At 36.3% G+C, this 22,797-nt stretch overlaps 1 protein-coding gene across 5 annotated transcripts in view; it reads right to left on the reverse strand.

Annotated features, from left to right (window-relative positions):
- Positions 1 to 765: 765 nt before the first annotated feature.
- klc1b (kinesin light chain 1b) overlaps positions 766 to 22,797 on the reverse strand; it is a 31,228-nt gene continuing 9,196 nt past the window's right edge. The window contains exons 3-16 of one of the 5 annotated variants that reach the window (XM_062995622.1): positions 22,233 to 22,463; positions 20,591 to 20,669; positions 20,222 to 20,450; positions 19,809 to 19,896; positions 19,404 to 19,505; positions 17,927 to 18,100; positions 17,318 to 17,417; positions 15,807 to 15,859; positions 15,565 to 15,632; positions 14,879 to 14,987; positions 13,905 to 14,057; positions 4,087 to 4,208; positions 3,536 to 3,593; positions 766 to 2,561 (exon numbers count right to left, since the gene is read on the reverse strand). In XM_062995622.1, the coding sequence (XP_062851692.1) occupies positions 2,487 to 2,561; positions 3,536 to 3,593; positions 4,087 to 4,208; positions 13,905 to 14,057; positions 14,879 to 14,987; positions 15,565 to 15,632; positions 15,807 to 15,859; positions 17,318 to 17,417; positions 17,927 to 18,100; positions 19,404 to 19,505; positions 19,809 to 19,896; positions 20,222 to 20,450; positions 20,591 to 20,669; positions 22,233 to 22,463 (1,641 nt within the window). In that variant the 3' untranslated portion in view covers positions 766 to 2,486. Of the gene's footprint in view, positions 2,562 to 3,535; positions 3,594 to 4,086; positions 4,209 to 6,284; positions 8,731 to 11,573; positions 11,724 to 13,904; positions 14,058 to 14,878; positions 14,988 to 15,564; positions 15,633 to 15,806; positions 15,860 to 17,019; positions 17,215 to 17,317; positions 17,418 to 17,926; positions 18,101 to 19,403; positions 19,506 to 19,808; positions 19,897 to 20,221; positions 20,451 to 20,590; positions 20,670 to 22,232; positions 22,464 to 22,797 lie in introns of those variants that run through there. The other 4 variants (XM_062995626.1, XM_062995625.1, XM_062995624.1 and 1 more) reach the window with 4 other exon arrangements.

The raw sequence follows: 22,797 nt of genomic DNA on the forward strand, positions 1-22,797 counted from the left end.
AGCCCCACCACTGCCAGGTTGCTGCTGCTGGGCCCTTGAGCAAGGCCCTTAACCCTCAATTGCTCAGACTGTACACTGTAACTATAATGTAAGTCGCTTTGGATAAAGGCGTCTGCTAAATGCTGAAAATGTAAATGTAAAGCATGTGTAACAAATATGCAAAAAAACAGAACAAATTAGCTAAAAGTAACATAACCAGTTATTTATAAGAGTCAAAGTTAACAGGACCGGTTGGTGATGAGATTGTAATAAATGATCATTTAAAAAGGTATTATTACCTTTTAGTTTTTTATTACCCCAGTTAGTTTTATTCTACTTTATTTTACTTGTATAACAATTACTTAATACAAATATTAGTGATTTTTTGTGGGGGAAAAAAGAAATCAGGAAAAGGGCAAATCCTTTTTTGCATTGTATGTCAAACAGTTAATAAAAGATCACATGGCATAAGACACATGCTACCAAACTAGTCTAATGGCTGGAGCTGTCTGACAATGTATGAAGCAGTTGTAAATACTAAGGAGCCATATTGTGAGCAGTAATGGCTGGAAAAAACATTAGAGCTCACAGAGAAATTGTATGGTTTCTTAGGTGACTGGGTTTAGAGAATGCAGCTATATGTAAGAATGTTTAAATTGTAAGCTGACAAACAGTAATTTAACAAGCTATATAAAAGACAAAACAGTCTCTTGCTGTTGCATATAGGCATGGCTTTGCTAAGAAGTAAACACATGTCTAACACAATTAAGCCATATTAACACAAAACACAGATTGATAAATTATTTATTATCACAGGACCTTTTATAACATAAAATAGGAGGCTATAAATCACAGAGATGGCTGATATACCCAACACTTGGGCTTCTATGGCTATCGTACCCAACACCTGCGTAGTTCAAAAAACATACAAAACATTTTATTCGAACCATTTTACCTGAGATCCCAATAAAAACCCATATTTACAATTTCCCATCACCATCATACAGTATATAACCTCCACCATTAAAAGTCAGCGATGAGACAATAAAATACATAGTTTTTCTACAATATAAAAATATTCTCATTCACATCAGCAGCATTGAAAAAATGATAAAGCTCAAAGGAATTGTAACTGTAAGTCAGTTAGTTAGAATATCTCATGGCCATGGTATAAAGAATATTAAAACAATGTTAAAACATTCTGCAGTGTAACATGGTTCTGTTTCATATTCATCAAGTAAACATACTAAAAAAATTCAGACTTTCCTGATAAAACTGTTCTACTCTTTTCCAACTGAACTATATATGTGTACATTTTTAGGACAATTTTACTGTTAGCACAGAATTTGTAACGTACTAGATCCATACTTTTCATTTAACCAATATAACAAAATACTATTTTAAATAAAATACAATAAGGATGACAAAAGGAAACCTGGAAAAATGTACATTCAAGCTGAATAGTAAGATACTGTATATATACATGAGCCCTATTTTAATAAAAAGTCTACACTGAAAATGCAGCCCATAACCTCAAGCTTTCTTAAAACATAGTTTAAATTATTAACTATTAACTATTAGCTAGTTAGCGCTAACAACGCCAGAGTTTAATTTTAATTAAAGGGGCTTGAAAAAGTGATGTTTCTATCCAAGCTCCACAAATGAGCCAATATTCCTAACATCCAATATTCATAAGATGACAAAGTCTCAGTAATTTAATAATAATTTAACAGTATCTGTCATTTAAATCAAGTCACTTTATTAATGTTCTATTTTGAATGAGTATAAAATGTCACCTTTTGTATTTGACAGTAAAAATACAAAATATTTATATATAAAAATGACTTTTTAAATGGCTTTAAATGACCTATTTCTATTGGTTGATAAGAAACAGTGCCCTGTTGGTGTTTGGATCTCGAACATTTTTGCCATCTTGCTTAAATCTTTCTTATAAACAGGCTACAATATAGTCATAAGATTTTTCCTGCTAACCTGCTATGGTCTGCATTTCCTCTTTATAAAATTATACCTGTTATCCAACAGCATAAAGACAAAAATTAGCACAGCATTATCTATGCAAGACATTGAAGAGGACATATAGTAACAGGCCAGGACCAACACAAGAATTCAACAACAGCATTCTCTCCAGGGTAACAAACAAAAACAACAATTATCAAACACATGTTGAGAATGTACTATATTTACTAAAAAGTATATATTTAAATAATGTCTCTTATTTTGGCAAGACTAGTTAAAAAGGGTTCCTCTTTGGCAAACTGATACGGTCAAGACCCGTATTAGGGATCACACCAGGGAAAATGTGGTAACAGAAATGGGTGTAACGTTTGTCTTTGTAACAAACATCCTGATTATATTAAGAATTAGTGCAAACCTGGTACATTTATGCTTGACCAATCAGTTTCAAGCACTGCTGACAGGTCTGGCATTTTTTTAAAAGCAGTAACATTTGGACATAAGGACAAGGCTAGAGGTGTGGGGAGATGATCTTAATTCCCACTGTAAAGATCCACATTGCTGGAGCTCAACCCACGACTCTGCCTCAGCTTGCTTAAGTCTGGACTCTGTGAGAGAGAAAAAGCATAAAGTAATAAGGAATGAATCAGACAGGAAGAGAGAAAGTAGGAGGAAGACAAGGAGGTAATGATGGTGCCATTTGTGGCTTTAAATGTGCATGTGCATCATAAAACCATTTAGAATTCAGCCTAAATTTCTTCACACCAGTCTCTGTACCCATTCTGTACCCACTCTGCAGAACACCTAGAACCAATTTACATGTCAGAATCTGTGCCTGGCTGTCATCTGCTACAGCTTTCGCTGAAATAAAACTTTTCAAGTCAAACACTAAAAGCAAAAAGGTGGAGAGACAAATAGGTAAATTTATTTTCTAATGCCACAATAACTGCTGAAGCTCTAGCCACTAAGCCTTCACGGTGTTACTGCTATTTAATGCTACATTATACTCTCAAAAGTGGTGGTGCTCATTGTTGTGAAATTAAATGTCAAACAGACTCATGGTGCCCAAAGTTGGTAAAATTTGTTTAATCTAACAACATACCTTTCCAACAGAAAGCACTTTTTTGTTGATGCGAATTAAGTCAAGCTTTAGGCTTTTTTTTTTTAAAGCATGGGGCTTCTTTCTTGTGTAGCTTGCTTGTCTGTGGACAGTGACAGGTGTATTTCAGGTGTAACAGCTTTTCATTCATAGCAACCTTGTTTTTTGGTGGTTCTTGGATAAGGTCTTCCTAAGCAAATGTCCTTCCAGAAAATCTATGATGAATTTTTTTTTTTTAGATTTTAAAACCTTCTTGACTTTCTCGTTGTAATGAATGTGGCATCATCTGTTTATTAACTATCATCAATAAAAATTTAGATTTACTTAATCAATTTTCATCCACTGGTCACAGAAAAAGAAGACATTCTAACGCCATAACACGTTAGTTACAGATTAATAGAAACTCTTGACTTATTGTACATTAAACATTTTGAAGGCAGAAGCTTGTGGATTTAGAGAGCAACACACTGACGTGTTTCTTACCTGGAAGGATTCGTCGCCTGTCCTATTCAGGTAGTTGAGTGAGGCAGCTCGTTTCATACTAAAAGGATGAGAGCAACATTAGTAAAACAGCTATAGTAAAAATCAGTTCAATATTCAATTATGGTGAGTTCCGAAAACAGTACTAGATAAAAAATATTTAATAGTCCATTTTTAGAGGCATCCACTTTTATCTATATTCACCCCTTTTCAATTTTGTTTTCTATTTTCACATACTTGACACTTATATGTTTAAGATGATCAAACTACTTTTAATATTTAACAAAGACTCAAGTATGCTTTTTTTAAAGTGATGATACAGCACTGTGTGTATGCCCAGTCATGCCGTTTGTTGCCAAATCCTTTACTTTTGAGAATAAACACAAATTCTACTATCTATTATAGATTCGTTTGTAATGTAAAACTAATTTACTTTATTTAGTAATTTTTTAAATGCGAGTTATACTGCATTAATACTGCTTAAAAGATACAAACCTGTAATTTGGGATTTTGTACAGGTATGTTAAGAAGAATGTGTAAATTTTGGTGCGTACTTGGTATTACGAGGCTCTGGAGGTCCATTCCCCTGCAGTTTCTTTACCAGCATCTCACTGCTTCTGCGTAGCACGTCCCTGATCTTCCCCAGAGAGCCAACCCTCGGCAGAGAGCCGCTATCCTTCAAACATAAATCAGACATGTTTTTACTACAATTATACACACACCCAGCAATATTTTACAAAACACATGCACACAAACAGTGACTTTTGCACAAACCCTACTCACTCAGGGTCAAATACAGTTTTCAGTAAGAATTAGTTAACACATTCTCTCACTTTTATATCTCTCCTCATTTAAAACCAGCAAGTTCTTTTGGCAAATGTCCACTTGTACTATTTGCACTGGTGGAACATCCTTTTGCCTTGATAACCTCTAATAAATGATTTCTGTAAGTGCTAACAAGATTCTGACACCTCTCTTATAAATTCTTCACCCATTTAATGGCTTCTGTGCTGCTTTCTTTAAATCCCACCAAACATTTTCTATAGGATTTAAAGAAAAGGTCACTCCAGGATATTCCAGGACTGATTCCTAAACCAAGATTTGCTTGACTTAAATCTGTGCATCGGATCTATGTCTTGCTGGAATGTCCAATTATCACTGAGGTTCAGTTTTCACCACAAAAGGCAGAAAAAAATTCTCCTTGAAATGCCTTGGTATTTCTCTGAATCCATGCTACCAGTCATATGATTTCCAGTACCTGCAGCAGGCTGTGAGAATAGTATTCTTCTGGTAATAAGCCTCGCCTTTTTTGTGCCAGAAAAACCACTGATCCATATGGCCAGACAGTTTTGATTTGTCATTCTATAGAACTGTGTCCAGAACTCCGCAGGCCTATCAAAATTCCTTCTGATGTATTCCACTCAACCCTTCCTGTGTTTCCTGGAGTCTGGCCATAAAGTGCTTAGTTGTTGGGTCACACTGTAAGTCTTTTGCATTGACACAGGGTTATGTTATGTTGTTGTTCTTTTTGTTACTGATAAGGCCTCTCTCAGTTTTTGTTAGTTTTCACCATGGTTGGTAGTGGTAGCTCAGTTGTTAAGGTACTGGACTAGTAATCAGAAGGTTCCTAAATCAAGCTACAACACTGCCATGTTGTTACTTTGTGGCTCTTGATGAAGGTCCTTAACTCTAAATTGCTTGGACTGTATAAGGTGACAATTGTAAGTAAATTTGGATTCAAGTGTCTGCTAAATACCATAAATGTAAATGGTTGCAACACACCTTGAACACTTGAGTCTCTGGGTGGTGTTTATATAACACATCACAGCTGAAGAAATTAACAGTCATTATTGACTTCTCAGTGGTTTAATCAGGTTGTAACCCAACTTTAGGTCATACAGTTTAGCAGCAGGTTTTATTATTAGCAATATCACGTAGGGGTTGACTAATTGAGACATAGCAGCATTATTAGTACCTTGCTATTCTAAAATACTACACTATTCAACTGAAAAAAGCTTAATTTAAAACTCATCAGAAAATATTTGACTTATAAATCTTTTTTTTTTTTTTTTTATAAAAAATATGACTGCAAGTACTTGAAGACCAAAGATGATTAAGAAGCGCTGACTGTCAAGATAAGACTAGTTAATTTCCCTTGGGGAAATCAGCTAGGACTTTCTTACTGAATAACTGTAGATGTTTATTCAGTATATTGATATTACAAAATGCTTTACCAATTTTATATAATTTATAAGTTTTTTTTTATTCAGACTATAAAATGTTATGCATGTGTTTAAATGTGTGTACATACACAACAAACACACAATATAGGAACATCACAAGATGCTTTTTAGAATATTGTGAAATCCTGAAGAGATAACATTGATCATCAGACTTTGAACAAACCTGTGGATTACATGCCAACTTGGGTGCATGTCCACTCCATGTCACAGCACAATAATAAGTATTTCTAAAATTGTTCATCGTTATGCTTATTATATAATTTGTAATGAAAAAACATTGTTTTAAACTTGAGAAATGCAAAACTGTGTTACACGTGGTCTCAGACTCAAAGCCTGTTAGAGTAATTACCATACAAGTAAAATTATTGAATATTATTACTACATTACATATAACTACATTAAGTATAATTATATACATATCTCACACACATACACTGGTGTTACATTTACAATGACAGTCATGTTTAACATTTCATGTGTTTTTCATTGATTAGAAACCACTTCAAAACTTTCGCAAATGAAAACCTTTATTGAACAACATTGACAAGTGTTCATTCAACAACCATCACAATGAAGACAGATGAATATATGTGCAGGTCTAAGTTCTACGATAGTCTATATGTCAGTACTACTGCTCTAGACATTACATTGCTCTAGAGTTACACTGTATATATATTTATATATCATAATAAAGAACAGTTTAATAAATAATCCACATTCCACTAAACACAACAATATTGTCTATTAGAATAGCATGATAATATTTTTTGTTCAAGTTCACACTCTTCACTACCTCTAGGAATTTTTTTGGCAAAAGTGAAGATGACGAAGAGATCGGAATGGCATATTAACAGATGATTTAGAATAAATCTGTACAGGGTTGGAACTTCATACCTTAATGTGTTTCTGTTGATGTGCATTCAAAAGCATTTGATCAATTTTCATCAGCAAGAGTCCAATCTGACTGCAAGCCGTTGTAGAATTGGTGTAAAATTATAGACTAGCACTTCTACACTGCTTTAGTGTGTTGAGAACATTAAAGGAAACAGCACATATTTAGTGGACAGTTGCTTCAATTAGATACAAGTCAATTCTGATTACGCAAATAAAATATAACAAAAAGCTTTGAGTGAATGTAGTAAATGCTGCGTAGTGTAAATTGTAACCTTCTTATTCCCTTTTTAACTTCTTGCTACTTAGCAATGTCCATGCAAACAGATCAGGCTTGTGAAAGGGTGTGGACCTGTCTGTGGCTATTGATTTTTAGTTTGACTCCCTTTATTTAAGATCCAGAGAGGCTCAAAATATTGCAGCATCATCCAACAAAGCAGGAAACTGAGGCAATTTAATAAACCCATTTTGCAAGTAGCACTGTGGTTATTAACTGGATATGGGTTAATTGAATTAAAAAGCCAGAGTTTAAATTTCAGGTAGATTGGCATTGCAAGGTATCGGGTCAAAACTGTGTACAAGTCCTGGTGATATCTGATCGGCTAATGTGTTACACAATAGCTAATAAACTGCCAGGAATTAAGAAACAAAGATGCCCAAAATTAATGCAAATTGTAGTGTTTAAGAATTAAGGGCACTAAAACTGAATTAGAGCCCTGCCCATTGTTGTGCAACTGATTTTCTTAAGCCATACAATATTGTGGCACAACTGCCAATATCACATTGTCAAAGTACCAAAAACAAATACATAAATAAATGCATTGTTGTGCATCTAGGGCTAGAACAACAATCTTTGTTAAATAAATAGCACAGCTCCATAATGCACTTATTTACAACCAGTCACCCACTGATCACTCAGAGAAAGTGGAGTCAGTAGAGAAGAATGAATGTGAGAAACTAATTCAAGTGGTTGAAATACTATTTTCACCAAATCCATGATTTAAATTTATTTAATTAAATGTTACATCATATGAAGCAGATCATTCATGATAAAAAAAATGTGTGATTGGGTGCAACCCAGAAAATGACTGTGTAAAGGCTAAATGTGCTAAATGATTTAAAGATAAAACGTGAACCAGAAATTAAAAGAGCTCTAGCATTAGCTGGTTTCAAACCAAAGAGACGACATGCATTTATAAGCTCTGTAAACATAATTAGAATAAGAAATAATGCTTAGTTAAGTACAACAACAACAAAAAAGCATGTCCATGCAACCCCAACCTCCAGCCTATTTACAGACACAGCTGTCTCGACTCATCTTAGCTCACCTTTGGATATCACAAATTAAAAATACATAGACAGAAAAATACTGTTTAAAAATCATGAGTTTATAAATTACAGAAACACAGGTTACCAAAAACAAAATAACCAGCTCATTTCAGACACTTTCAAGCTGTCAGTCATTATTAACTCAATAGAGGCCACATAAATAAAAGATCACAAATAAAGGCCATTCATTTAAAGGTCAAGTCATATAAAATAAAAACCAAATGATTTAAAGAGCAGAATTCAAGCCAAATTCCAAATGCAATACTGTGAATGCAGCAAGGCTCACTGAACACACATTTTTCAGACTAGACAGCAAAACAAAGCGTGTGCTATTCTTCAGTTTTTATGCATGTCTTCATTCATTAAATACTGTAAATGCTTTAAGAGCTAAAGCTACAAAATAAAAAAAACAAGAGGAAAAAGTGAGCAAAGAGAATGAGAAAGAGAGGAAAGTGACCAAAGAGACAAAGAGGATATACAGACAACATTTACAATTCCCAGGGCACAGAGAAGGAAAAACAAGAGAATTATGCATTTTAGAGTAAAAGCGCCACCCCAACATTTCTCAGTGTACAGGTGAAGAAAGCATCAGGCAGCAGTCTCGCCGAAGACACCAGGAATGGAACAGGCCGAATCTGCAGATGGGCAATTAAAAGACCAGTGGGAGCAAGAGCTTCCTTTGCTATGTGATGGGAAGGGAGAGAAGGGTTGAGGAAAAATCTTGATGGCTTATGCCTGATAAAGAGAACAGAGAGACACCACACCATTGAGTATCACGAGAAACATTGCAAGTGGCCTCAACTAGCGATATGCTAACTGACAGAATATAGCTGTAATTAGATCCTTTTGCTAATCTGTGTTAAATCCCTGCTGTATTCTGTCTGATCTGTTTTTGTCTCTGATCATGCCTCTGCATATGTGACTAACTCTATGGTAATTATTAAGCAAATTCAAATTTAGAGGGCTGCACAGGCAATGCTAAGAATATAATTATCTTAATATGAATTCATAGTGTTAATATTGAAAGAAGTAATGGCAGCAAATGGTGTATATATACCGCTGGGATCCAAGGTTCGAATACCAAATGTGCTATAGGCTGGTCAGGTGTCTACATACAGACACCTGTTTTTAAATATGTGTTTATTTACCCACTACACCACCGAGCCATTACCCACAATGCAAACTAAATACTACATTCAGATAATATCAACGGTGTACTAACCAACCGTTTTGTATGCCAGCATGAGATTTTCAGCTGCCAGGTGAACATGGCCAAATGAATAACAGGTGAAACAAGATTTGCTGTGTCACCAACCTTATAATTAATTTTATTGTTACTGTGTTTGTCCTGTGGGATCAAAACACTGCACTAAGGCCAGGGTTATATTACTGTTAACTACACAAACACCTCTGCATGACAAATGTTGAACTAGTGTAATTATAATTACTACATTACTGACCCAGAATTTAATTTAGAGCTTTTTGTAATAATGATTATTATTTTTTACCACAATGTAAGAGAGATTAAACTTGAAGTAACTTCAAGAAACTTGGTTTTGGTCATTGTGACCCACAACTAGTAACGTTTTATTTTGTGGGTGTGTGTGCGGATGTGTTCACGTGTGTGTTCTGTTGACACAAACACACAATAGTAAAGAATGCAGTGTGCCAAACCTGTTTAGCTACCAATTACTCAGGTCAGGCAATTTGAACAATGACCCTTGCATATAAAACCTGACCTGTACAATAAGGTGGTAATTGATTTGATTAATTGTATGGGTGACCCAGCTCCAGCAGCTCTGTAGCAAGAGGTTTGGAAACAGGCTGGACTCACTCTGGCTTCTTTTCCTACATACTAAGGTTTTCAGTGCTAAAGTTTAATGGTTATCATGTAAACAAAAGAAACTAGTCTGGGTGTGAAAGCTGTCAGTTCCTAGACAAAATGTCTAAATAAGTTGATTACTAAATTACTAATTAATTACTAAATGGTGACTGACTTTTATACTGCTGTAAAAAGTGTAATCTTGGCCATATCTAGCATATACTATCAATCTCAACACTGTTCCTACTTCTTCTTCCATCGTCTTCCTTAATTCAAGGAACCTACGACATCCTGGAGAAAGTACAATCCACAACATCCAGAGGAATCAATCTCGTTGGCTGATTGGTTGTCAAGGCAATGTTAACGACAAATTAAATGGATGCAGTTGGTTAGTTAAAAAAGGAACTAAAACAGCTTCATTATGCTTAGTGCACAGTAACATGCATAGTTAGATAATGCAAAATTAAAAAAAGACAACACTGAGATCACAATCGATTCATGCATATGTGAACCACGAACATACATCCTTCTGTGACAACACGGCATGAATAATTTAAAAGCAATTCCTACTGACTGAACGTCAAGCCTTTACTGCCCCAATGCAGCTGCACTAAAGAGAAATAAATTCCAGTGCTCGGTAGCCAAATGGCACCATGCACAGGCAGCCTTGCTAACAGCCGGTTTTCAAAAGCCCTGGCTACCTTCCAATTTACACACCATATACAAAAGCTCTACTGTGCCCCTTCATTTAGCCAGGCATACCAGGGTCCAGCACTGAGTGCACTTAAATTGGACAAACACAGCTCAGAGTGTATACACCACTAAAACACAGAAATGCTACATACTGGTTATGGTTATGAACACTTCATAGTGTTAGCAGTGTAATTCAAACTTGGGCACAGGGGAGTTTTAATGGAGAAATAGTTATGTTATGTTATGAAATAGTACAAAATGTTATTACTTATGAATGTTTTTAAATTTACATGGTAGGCTTATGCATGGTTATGTCAGCATTTTGTAAAGAAACTATTAAAAATGTAACCAATATTACTGCTATTTTAATCATTTCCCCCCTGTACACATTAAGGGTCACCACCTATAATAACTATTTCATAGTTAATTTGGCCATGAAAAGGTTTGAACCATATTTACCAGAAATTTTCCAGACCCTCTCTACCAGTATGAATGCCACTACTATATCTACATTCACACATCTGGTAGATGCTTTTTATACAAAGCCACTTTAAATTAAGCTAAGAGTCTTACTAAGTGTTTCAACCTTCAAAGCAATCCATAGCCTTAAAAACAGAAACACCACTTCTGAATAATTTGTAATCATAGTACAGAAATCGAAGCCATGACATAAGAACTGCCATCACATAAAAAGTCAGCTTCTTATTTTGCCATTTTAGCTACGAGAAATTATGGGAAATGCCAGAGCAAAAATGTTCCCCCCTGTCTTTAATTTGTCTCTCATAAGCCATTAGTGTGTCTGGTTCTAGGCTTGACATTTAGTAATCTGCAAAAAAAACACTCAATACTGATAACTGAAGATGAGAAATCAATAATGGACAAACTGGAAAATGGTCTGTAAGATGCAGATTTGCAGCAGTTGTGTTTGCAGCTGTGTGACTAGGATGAATAAGATTCAAATGTGAAAAGCAAACAAGCTTACAAATGCCTAAAAATGAGGTTAGCTTGAATATTTGGACATTTATGGAATAAATAAGAATAGCTTCATTAAAAAAGCCTAATACACTGTGGTCAATTGTTGCAAGCTTTATTTATTCTGAATATAATAATAACTTCTTTTGGATTTCCTTAGCATGTTCCGCAATGCCAGAGTCATGGCCAGAATGATAACGGCTATCATGCGCCACACAACCCACACAGCTCCACATCCCACCTTGGAGAGAAACAAAAGACTGGGTTTACATGCAGATTACTGCAAGAAATCTGGATTATAAACATAATCCGATTATTGGGTTTACATGCACATTAGTAATCTGATTGTGGGAAACCTCTGAGTTTACATGAGTAAATCAGTGATCTGATTTCTCAGGTCTTTCTGATACTTTTCAATGACGTGAAATTTCTACTAATTCAGTCTAAGATGCTTTTTCCGATCCAGGATGTAAAATGGACGGGGGCTTGTGAGTGTGTGTGTGTGTGTGTGTGTGTGTGTGTGAGAGAGTGTAAGTGAGAGAGTGTAAGTGAGTCAGCAGACGTTGCAGTGATGGTTAGTAAGCAGTGTGTGAGCATAGTCGATGTGATGGAGCTCACACCTTAGGATGAATTAACACATGAAGCACAAAACAAGGTGCAATAGCACAGAAGACTAGCCACATGCAGTGAAGTTTTAAATAAGGCAAGAAGGTCAGAAGAGCATTAAAACACACAGCACTGTTCCCTCCTGCAGAAGCCCCTCAGTTACACCAGACCCTTAAGCCAGTTTAAGAGTGCAGCAGAGGAATGCTATGCTTAGTCTAAAATCCTCTCAGACATCTACACAGTACATTTAGTTGAAATAATGAACAAAAATAATGTTTAACATTTTCTGATGATGTTTCAGTTTTATTTGTAACATATGCATGCACTTTTGTTTGCAACTGAATTACATGTAAACATTTTTTCAAACATTTATCACACAGCTAGTTCTCTGGACCTTCTTACCCTGCTGCCACCCATCAGAAAAAAAGCAAACAAAACAATAGAGTAATACAAGATGTCCTAATAGCGTTTCCTTTTTTTTTTTTTTACTTTCGGCTGCTCCCATTTTTACAGGTCGCCACAGTGGATCGTTCTGGTCCGCATGCCTAATTTGGCAGCACGGCTGAGATTCAAATCTCAGCAGTAGTGGGTTAGCGTAATTTATCACTGCACCACCTGAGCGCCTGGCCAATAACACTCCTAAATTATGGGGTTTTTTTTCTTGTGATGTCTTTAACTTAACTTAACCTTAACGAAAAGTTTTTCTGTATACAGTCCAAATATATTTAAGTGTTCGTGTCTTCCACTCAGTGTTTGATATGAATATGAAACAACTAGATATAAATAGATAACAAGAAATAAATAGATTTGCTTTGTAAAATTCAACTTGTATTGTTGTTTTTTACTGAATAATCATTTTCCTTTAAATGCTGGTATTTTCAGTAATTAGACTAGTATGGCATGAAGATGATTCTGTAACCCTGGCTACCGCAAGAGGAAAGTGCTCATGTGCTTTTTTGTGCAAAATGCTGTATCAACAGTAACACAGCACAAATACAGGCAACAACCAGTTATATTTCAGAAACAGAAATAACAATAATAAAACAAGTTATGTTAAAAAAAACTGTAAATGTGCCAGGACACTCAATCAGCATTTGGTTTTGTCTAAATAGCAGTGTATACTTCATTCAGACAGAGCAGCCTTACTGGAGGTCACTGGTCTGCTTTGTATTTAATGTTATTAAAATGTAGTACATGAGTAAGTTGTTGCCGAGTATGAATACAGTTCTGAGTTAGACTTAAAGTTTAAAGAAGGCATTATCAAGCAGTAAGAGCCTTTTCAGGGGCAGAGGTAGCTCATTGGTAAAGGTATTGAACTAGTAATTAGAAGGTCCCTGGTTCAAGCCCCACCACCTTGAAGTTGCCACTGTTGGGCTCCTGAACAAGGCCCTTAACCCTCTTGTATTCAGTCAAAATTGTCTCTTTGGAATAAAAGTGTCTGCTATATGCCATAAATGTGACAATTACAATGATGCCTGGAGATGCATGCTCTACTTTGTGTTCAGCAGAGAAAGTGACCTTTATAGCATTTGACAGAAAGCTCTAAGCTTTACTTTAAATAATAATTAGAAAGCACATCTGACTTCATAGGGCAATAGCATTTTAAATCCACTTGTATAGAAATAAAAAAAACTAACAATTGACATTCTGAACCAAATTATTACAATGCATTTATCCAGATATTCAGGTACTTTACTTTAATATTCATTTTGTGTTTTTGTGTTGTATTTAGCGGCTAATATAAGGCAAGGCTGCTCTGTGCTGTATCTGTATGCCACTGATCTGTAATTGGATGGTAAAGTGGATGTGTACTTACCCCACTCCATTCTATCCCCATACTCACTTCTTCTCCAGCCTCTGAGCTGCTATCGTACTTAACACTGGACATGCTGTCCCGGCTCCTCCTCCTCTCAGCCTCACCCTCCTTTAGAATCTCAACCAGACGGTTCTGGTTGATCGGATCAATCCCCTAACACACATAAGCAATACATTAAGTGGTGTGTCACCAATGCTTATTTTACTCTATACATCTTTCTATGAGCTGCATGTTAATGAGTCTACAGTGCTCTACAGAGGAATTGTAATTACAGAGTTGTGGAAAATGAGAAGTCTACGAGTGGTTAAGTAAATGCTCCTATTTTAGACAAAATGACTTACTGAGTTGCTCTGGTATCCAAAGTAAGCCAAAGGAAAAAAGAGATACAAAGACAAGACAAGCATAAACATGGCAGAAATTATTGACGTCTCTTTCTTTAAACTGTTAAATACTGAAAAGGTTTACTTGAACATTTTCTAAATTTTATTTACTGCAGGGTAAAGTCAGTGATTCTGGCAGAAGTTAGTTAAAGCTAGTCCTATATATCTTAGTCAATTTTAAGTCAAAGATCAAATCCAATCCACTAATAAAACCCTTGAAAGCTACAGTTTAAAAAAATACACAGTTTAAAGTGAGTTTAGAGTGAGAACATTTTGTTACATTCAGTCCTCTTTTAACTGGGTTCCCGATTCTGGAAAGTTTTTTTCTTAAAGGGGAAAAACTAGCACTATAATTTTGAGGTCTTGCTCATGCTCTCATAACATGGGTTTATTTTAACCACATCTGGCTCACAAATCCCAAACCAGCATTAGTCCTACTAAGTCAAATTTAGCTTCTTTCATTGTGGTATTTGTCTATGAGCCATTTTCCACAGATGTGGAAATCTGTCCTACACCTCATCATTTGTTTAATATGTACTGGTTTAATTTACTTGTGGATCTTTTTCACATCTTACGACAATTATTGTAACTAACCTGTTTGCGGGATCTTGTGGCACAATCCTCCAGGGTCTCAGCAGCCTCCATCTTTCCCTGGCGACGGTACAGGGCACCCAGGTTCCTCAGAGTGGTATTCATAGTCGGGCTAAGAAATTCAAAACATGACAATCATCAAAAAAAAAAAAAAAGAACAAACGGGACGTTCATGTGCTGCAGCAGTATAATATGCTAATCAACCACTTCAGATTGGCTCCAACTGTTTAATCTCAGCTGTGCCACCGGTCCAGTCAGGAGCTTAACAGACCATTGTTATCCGTGACAGAGGGAGGTAAGGCCAGATAGGAGATAATCTCCTTGCCACTACAACTTGACTACTGTCTAATCAAAGTACTGTCATGATTTATGGATTGATACAAAGGGCATATTGTGACACTCTGTACATTAGAAGTTGCTGTTGAAATCCACTGTGCTGGAAAAGATGCTTGCAAACCCGAAGCCAACCTCAGCCTACAAGGATGTTGTTACTGGCAGGGGTTGCCAGAGTGCCAAAGGGAAATTTGATATATCCAAATTAAGGCAATATATAAAAGAAACTGCAATTTATTCCCAAGTGTTTAGGAAACACGATCTAACTTTTTTCAGTGTCTTAGGTCTTTTTTCTACAAAAAATGGTACAGAAGAGCTGTGTGTTCTGAATTAATGTGTTCATGTGTGTGTGGTACCTGTTGACTTTGCAGGCTTTGTACCAGCCCCCATACTCTCCATATGGGGTGTTATCTCTGTGCTTGCCCTAGAAGTAAAGCAGAACATACACAAGTTACAGAACGCAAAAGAAAAACTCACATATCCCAGTTGCTACATCAGTAAACAACTCCATGTTTTAAAAGTGTTTGCAATATTATCTGTGGTGTTTAAACCTGCACTGAATCTGGACACAAACACAAAACATTAACAAATAACCTACTTTGCTCATTTCCTCCCTCTCTTCAGCATGCATCCAGATAGGCTTGTTCTCAGCTGTGGACAGAGATAGAGGGAAGTGGCTTAGTAGTTAAAAACAGCAATACTGTGCAGGCAGTGCTTTTTGTAAATAATATTTCTTAAATCATCTTTCAGGAAAATGTATTTTTAGTGCTGCAGAGTTCGTATTTAAATTGGGTTTAAAGATCTTAGCCAAAATAAAACTGTTTTTAAATGATTACTTTATTGATTAAAGAATAAAACTGGCCCAAGAAGAAAAACGAATCTTCAGTGCTGTGGAGTTCATATTTAAAATTGGTTTAAAGATCTTAGCAAAGACTGTTTTAAATGATTATTTTATTGATTAAAGAATAAAACTGGCCCAAGGAGAAAAACGAATCTTCAGTGCTGTGGAGTTCGTATTTAAAATTGGTTTAAAGATCTTAGCAAAGACAAAACATTTTTTAAATGATCATTTTATTGATTAAAGAAAAAAACTGGCCCAAGGAGAAAAACTAATCACCCATTAGTTCCAAAATCAACAAAGTTTAATTAGTATTTGGGTTTAATAAGACTGGACACACCTAAGCTTGATTACTGTTAGCCCAGTTAAACTCCAGGAGCAATTTCCAGGAAAGAGTCTAAAAAGAAACAACGGTGAATCTTTCCAGAAGGAAGGTAACCCCACAAAGTTACCAAAAACCCATAATTCCACTATTAGAGAGACAGGGCAAAATGTAATCCATGGGAGACTTGCAGGGCTAAAACCACTGGTAATTAAGGCTGTTGAGCTGATGGTAGATACTTGTAGAACAGGTGCTGAATGCAGCAGATATAATTAGGCATAAAAACCTGAGTAACTTTGATTAAAGCCAGTCATGGCTGGATTTGGTTGAAGTATCTCCGAACTAGCAAGGACAAGTTGTTGGGCAGCCAAGACTCACTGATGCCAGAGGACATGAAAACTGTTGTCTAACACAAGCTACTGTTGTTCAAATTGCAGATCATTTTAATAATGCTGATGAGATGAATGTGTCACAATACTGCATCTTTGTTTTTAAAAATAATACTCCAACAGCTACTGGCTGTTTAACAAGACATTCTAGCTTTAAATGCTCAGCTGTTTGCCTGGGTTGTATCCTGTTCTAATTATAAATCACTTGAATAAAAATAAATGAAAAACAATACAATAAATGAATAAAAAAAATAAACAAAGATCATTTTTAAAGATTATTTATTGCTGTTTTTTTAAATCCCTTGGTAGCAAAAGATGATCCAAGATGAAAAACTATTGGTTTATTAAGAATACGTTCTCTTCTGACTGGATGTGTACACAGCATTATTGTTTTTTAAAAGTCTCAGTTTTTTAGCCCTGTATCCATCGCCGGCCTTGTTCACGGCTTTGAAACAATCTGCATACATAATTTTTAAAAGTTACATTAATCATAGCCTTTATTTTAAAAATGAATGAATGAATGAATGAAGGAATGTAAATATGTTGCTTTTGAATCTCACCATCAACTGATCCGAACTCTTTCTCATGGGCACGAGTGAGAATCTCTTTGTAGAGAATTTCAGCCTCCTTGAATTTTCCCTGTTTGAGAAAGCATGATGCCTGTGGAGGACAAAGGGAACACATCAAAGCTGAATCAGTTTATTATTACAACATTCTGAAGGTCATTCAGTGAGAGTTAAATGCAAGGTTTAAACATTCGATTTCCATTCACAGGTATAAGGACTAATACATCTTTCCTGGAGCTGATCCATTGCTTCAGATAAAGCTCATTTTCAGTGGGTTTTAGCTAAACAAAAAAGTGTGTGGATTGAATAGCTTGACTTTTCAATTAGATGAGCATAAAAAGAAATGATTAAACTAGTGGCCTTGTACACAACTTGTGCGTACATGTATAACCACACACACACACACACACACACACACACACACACACACACACACACACACACACACACACACACACACACACACACACACACACACACACGAATATCACCAAGGTATGTGGAACATTTTAATCAAAGTCTGAACATCTGTGTTCTATAAGACTAATAAACCAACATGCGATGTGATTTGGAAAATCGTGTTAAATGGCGCTGCCCACTCACCAGATTGTTCTTGGTTTTGGCAACATTGGGGTCATCAGGGCCCAGTCTAACTACGTATATCTCCAAAGCTCGGCAGTAGTAGTATTCCACCTCTTCATATTTGCCTTGGTTCTGACACAGAAGGGCCAGATTGTTCAGTTGCTTGGCCACATCTGGGTGGTCTTTCCCAAGAACCTGAGAGAGAAAACCAAACATATATATATATGTTTATATGTCAAGGTTCTTATCATAATATGTTTATGAAATTCCTTTTTTATTTTAAAAAGCAGCTTTATGCGCAGTTTACCATCACCTCCATAATCAAAAAACCCTTGTCCTTATTGGCTTTACCAGCTAAACACTATTAATGTAACGATAAGTTTTGCTGACTTGTGGCTACCCAGCTAGTGACATAACATAAGATGGGGTTTTCCATCTTTTCTGTTTTTATTGCATGGTTAAAGCTACTTCCTGAGCTCCGCAACTCAAGCTTTACTGCCCTTCTGCTCTCTCCAGCAGAACCGGTGTAAGATTTCTAATGTTTGCTCAGTATTGATCATATGAAGGCTGAATCAATATGAAGAGCTGCTGTACAGCTCACAGCAAAAGGTTCATATGCTAGTTTTACCTGGCCTGCAGTGATGTAGTAGTAATAGTGTGTAGTATGTGTTTTTAGACAAATTAATCAACCTAATTTCTATTCTAGAAAAGCATTGTGAGAAATTCAACCTCAAGCATTTCCAATGTAAATTTGTATTGATCTTTAACTTTTAGTTATTTATTTAAGAACAGGTTGGCTGTTTTACACTGATGTCAGAAACCTTGTTTGCACAGTCAAGTGCAGTTTATAACTTAGTTTATGACTTAACTGTTAGGTAGCTGCTAAAGACTACCTGTTTTAATGCCTGAAAAAAATTATACTAATGTGTAATTTCATTAATGTCTGATAGAACAAAGCAAAAAGTAACAAGTTATGTGCAAACTGACAAGTTGGTAAAGTTTGCTCAACAGCCCATGATTTTGTTTCATGATGTTTGATGAGCTAACTATAACTATAATGATCATTATAGACATCCTTGTTTTGGGTACAAAGAGTCTGGATAACCTTTGAATAGTACTACAGAGCTATATATTTAGATTAAAGACCACATACCACCTACATGAAATCCTGTCAAGTTCTGCTGCAGGTATGTACAGATCACAAGCCATAGATTTTACTCTAATAATGAGTTAGTGGTGGATGTGCAATATCAAAATAGCCAGCAATCGCTCTTGTTAACTACTGTAACACTGACTGAAGCATATAATCAATGCAGTATATGGTTGTGAATGGCTACATGTACTGACTTGTCCACAAACCGTAGCAAAATGATCCACATTCTTTTAGTTAACCTCTAACATAACAGCCCATGGTAGATCCTGGTGTCTGTAGTAATCTCAGGAAATCTAGTTAATAACAAAGTTCCTATTTGGCTTAGATGTGATCATGCATGTTTACCTTCTCTCTGATCTCTAAAGCTCTCTTACACAGAGGTTCAGCTTCCTTATATTTGCCCCTCTTCCCATACAGCACAGCCAGGTTATTTAAAGTGGCAGCCACCTGAAACACAACATGCATGAACACTGAGAACTCGGATTTAATGCAGGCACATTTAGACTGGTGTGATCATTCTTTGGCATTGCAGCAGTCATTGATATGTTCAGCCTTGTAGCATTAATGTAGTAGTAAAAACAAATTTACACAAAAGTGAAGGGTCAGTGGAAGGCAAGATACAAACCAATCAGCATAATGAGGCACTGTACTTTTCTATCAAGCATGTTTAAATCATTTGTTTTTGAGACATGAGATTTAATATATTGGATTGACAGTATCTGCATTATGTAAGGGAAATATGTAACTTACAGCAGGATGGTCTTTGCCCAGAGTCTTTTCCCTGATGGACAGAGCATCATTGAGCAGATGTGCAGCCTCTTTATATTTGTTTTGATCCCTGAGTATGAAGCAAAGAGAGAGTGACTGTTATTAGTGGCATGCCAGGCAACTCTTTCATTTCATTAAAAGCACAAAGCAGGAATTTCCATCGTAGGGCTTCAGCCACTGTTCCCCTTAGACACAGCCAATCATGTCACTGTAGATGTCCAGCCAGTTGATAGCACCTGGATCTCAGTGGTGATGAATTAGCATAATACACTGGTGCGCTATCCAACCGCCCAACTAAACTCTGAGAGCTTGCAATAACATACTATTAGTAAACACTGCCAAAATTCAGCACATAACGGGATATCAAAAGGAGAAGCTGGGGTTTTGTGACAGACCTGTACACCAGAGCAAGGATGTTGAGCATGGTTGCAACATCAGGATGATCATGACCCGAGGTTTTCTCCAGGTCCTCTAAAGCCTGCTTGCACAGAGGCACTGCCACCTCATATCTCCCCTGTGCAGCATACTGGATCACCAGGTTGTGGAGGGTTCGCAGGCGTGCTGGAATCTCATAGCCTCCCTGCTGCGCTGCTGCCACAGCTGCACTGTTATGCTGGTGCGGCACTAAAAGGTAGAAATTAACCACACACAGGGTTTACCATGCAATACTCAAAAGTAAGAGCACATAGTGCATCACAGTACAGCCAACTGAAGAAAGTTCTATTAGGACTAACAGAAAAAGTATTTCAAAATGATTTACTTACTTCCTTGACCATGTTCCTCTTCATCATTAGGAAAGAGATCATCCAAAGAGTCTTTAGTTGGGTCGCCATCTTTCTCCTCCTAAAAAAAAATCCTTGCACTGTAAAAGGCTTTTTGTTTATGGGCTTAGACATAACAGGGGATTGCAGAGCATGTGTGTCAAATTACAATTTAAATCTGTCATTTCATCTTCTCACTATAGAATAAGATCCAACAGTTTGACAGGTGTGTAAATGAACACCTAATGTTCTTTGACTAGGTGGCATAAAAATAACCACACACATTCTGCAATGTTTTAAAGGTGTCATATTGTGTTAGCGTTATAGTCCTTGTTATTGTTTGGTTATTAGTAGCGACACACTATTTCCTATACTGAGTACCTGTGACCTACTGAAATGAGGGATGACTGTTAAATTAAATTTGCTATTGTTTCTAATTGTACATTTACTGTATTTTATAACAAGTATGATATTGATTGACAACTAAAGTCATGTAGAATGTGTCTGTTCAAGAACAGCCTAAATAATTCCCTCTCAATGCCAGTGTCACACAAAAACTATAAAATTTTGCAAGCTTTTAAATTGAAGCTAAAATACTTTAAAGCAGCCGAGCACTGAGAGCTGGCCCAGAATACAGCAGCCCCAGAGGCTCTGCTTGTCACTGAGCCTGGTGCTGAGGTCAGCATTTCTCATTGCTCAGCTCCCTGCCAGCATAAGGTAAAAGACAAGGAAAGGACACAGGAACAAGCATTATAGCCTGATAACCAAATCTAAGTGCAAATAAATTAATCTCTCACTAGTCACATAAGAGTGGATATTTTTAACCTCTTTGTATAACAAACACTACTTGGTACTGAAGTAGCATGTTTGGTTTTTGCTGCTGTAACCATTTACTATTTACACTTTCTGTTCAGCTTTATTTTTTAGGTCACCTTTAAACAGCTTTAAAAAAAAAGCTGAAAAAAATTGCAATAAAAATTGTGTGCACAATAGAAAATACAGAAGCTCACAAATATTAGCCTGGTTCCTACATTTATTAACCTACAGAGACCCTAAATCACATACTGTAAATGAAAGTACACAAAAATACATCACTGTTTCTAAAACCTTTGGAGAATATGTATTCAACAATTATGGACACGTTTTTTTGAAACACTCCTAAATAGAAGTTTAAACAACTGGCACTCAGCTATGCAGCTGGAGGGAATGTGGAGAAACCAAGGTCAATCATGCTAATGTTTTCTGGTCTTGTCTTTCTATTCAGACTCTCTGGAAAAAAAGTGGCAATAATAATTTCAAGAACCCTGGGTTGTAGTATCAGTACAACATTCACGCCCCTCTATTTTGGACATATCCCTGATGGGCTAAGTAAAGATTTTGTTGGCTGCACATAAAACGCCACAGCGAAATACTGGCTAAAAAAAACACTCTGCTGCTGTTAGTGAATATCTTGGTCAATACTGTTCTATAACTATATCTATATCTATAGGTAGATAAACTAAATCATACGCCCTCTTTTTGATGCTGGTACCAAAATATACTGTATCGATTGGCTAAATCTGCTCCAATAGCAAAAAAGTAATGAAAAAAGTATTTTTTTGTAATTCAAAAGCTATTTTTAAAAGAAGCGCGGACTTTATCTTACCGAGGGTGATACATCTTCATCATACTTTTTGAGCTGGTTCATAAACTCGAGGTGTTTCTTCTCCTCCTCCAGTTGGGCTACACTTTGTTCACTCTTCTGCAGTTTCTGCTGAGTGTTGGCCAGCTCGTCCCGCAGCCACTGGTTCTCCTGGCAAAGTCGCCTGACCTGGGCACGCAACTTCTGCTTCTCTGACTCCACAGCGTTTAGGTGATTAGACAAGGCCATCATGACCTGCACATGAACACAGGCATAAATATATGCAGACAGCAGTGTAAAAACAGAGAGAGACAATAAGGGATAGAAGATTAGCCAGAGTGAATCATAACACCTGATCTTTTCCTTGACTCTTTCTAGCCAGTTCCTCATTCTATTAACGGTGCACTGAAAACTTAAGCTTGGTAAATGCTTTTTTTTTATCTAAGAAGACTTTTTTTTTATTTTAATTTTTTTAACCTAAAGCATTTAAACTCGCTGTCCATCAATGAAGGTGTGAACAGATCTGGACCTTTCCATAGAGATGATACGTGTGTGGATCAGTGTGTCTAAAGAAAATACTCTGAAAACA

Source organism: Trichomycterus rosablanca, chromosome 5 (genome assembly GCF_030014385.1).
Source record: "Trichomycterus rosablanca isolate fTriRos1 chromosome 5, fTriRos1.hap1, whole genome shotgun sequence".
Taxonomy (NCBI): domain Eukaryota; kingdom Metazoa; phylum Chordata; class Actinopteri; order Siluriformes; family Trichomycteridae; genus Trichomycterus; species Trichomycterus rosablanca.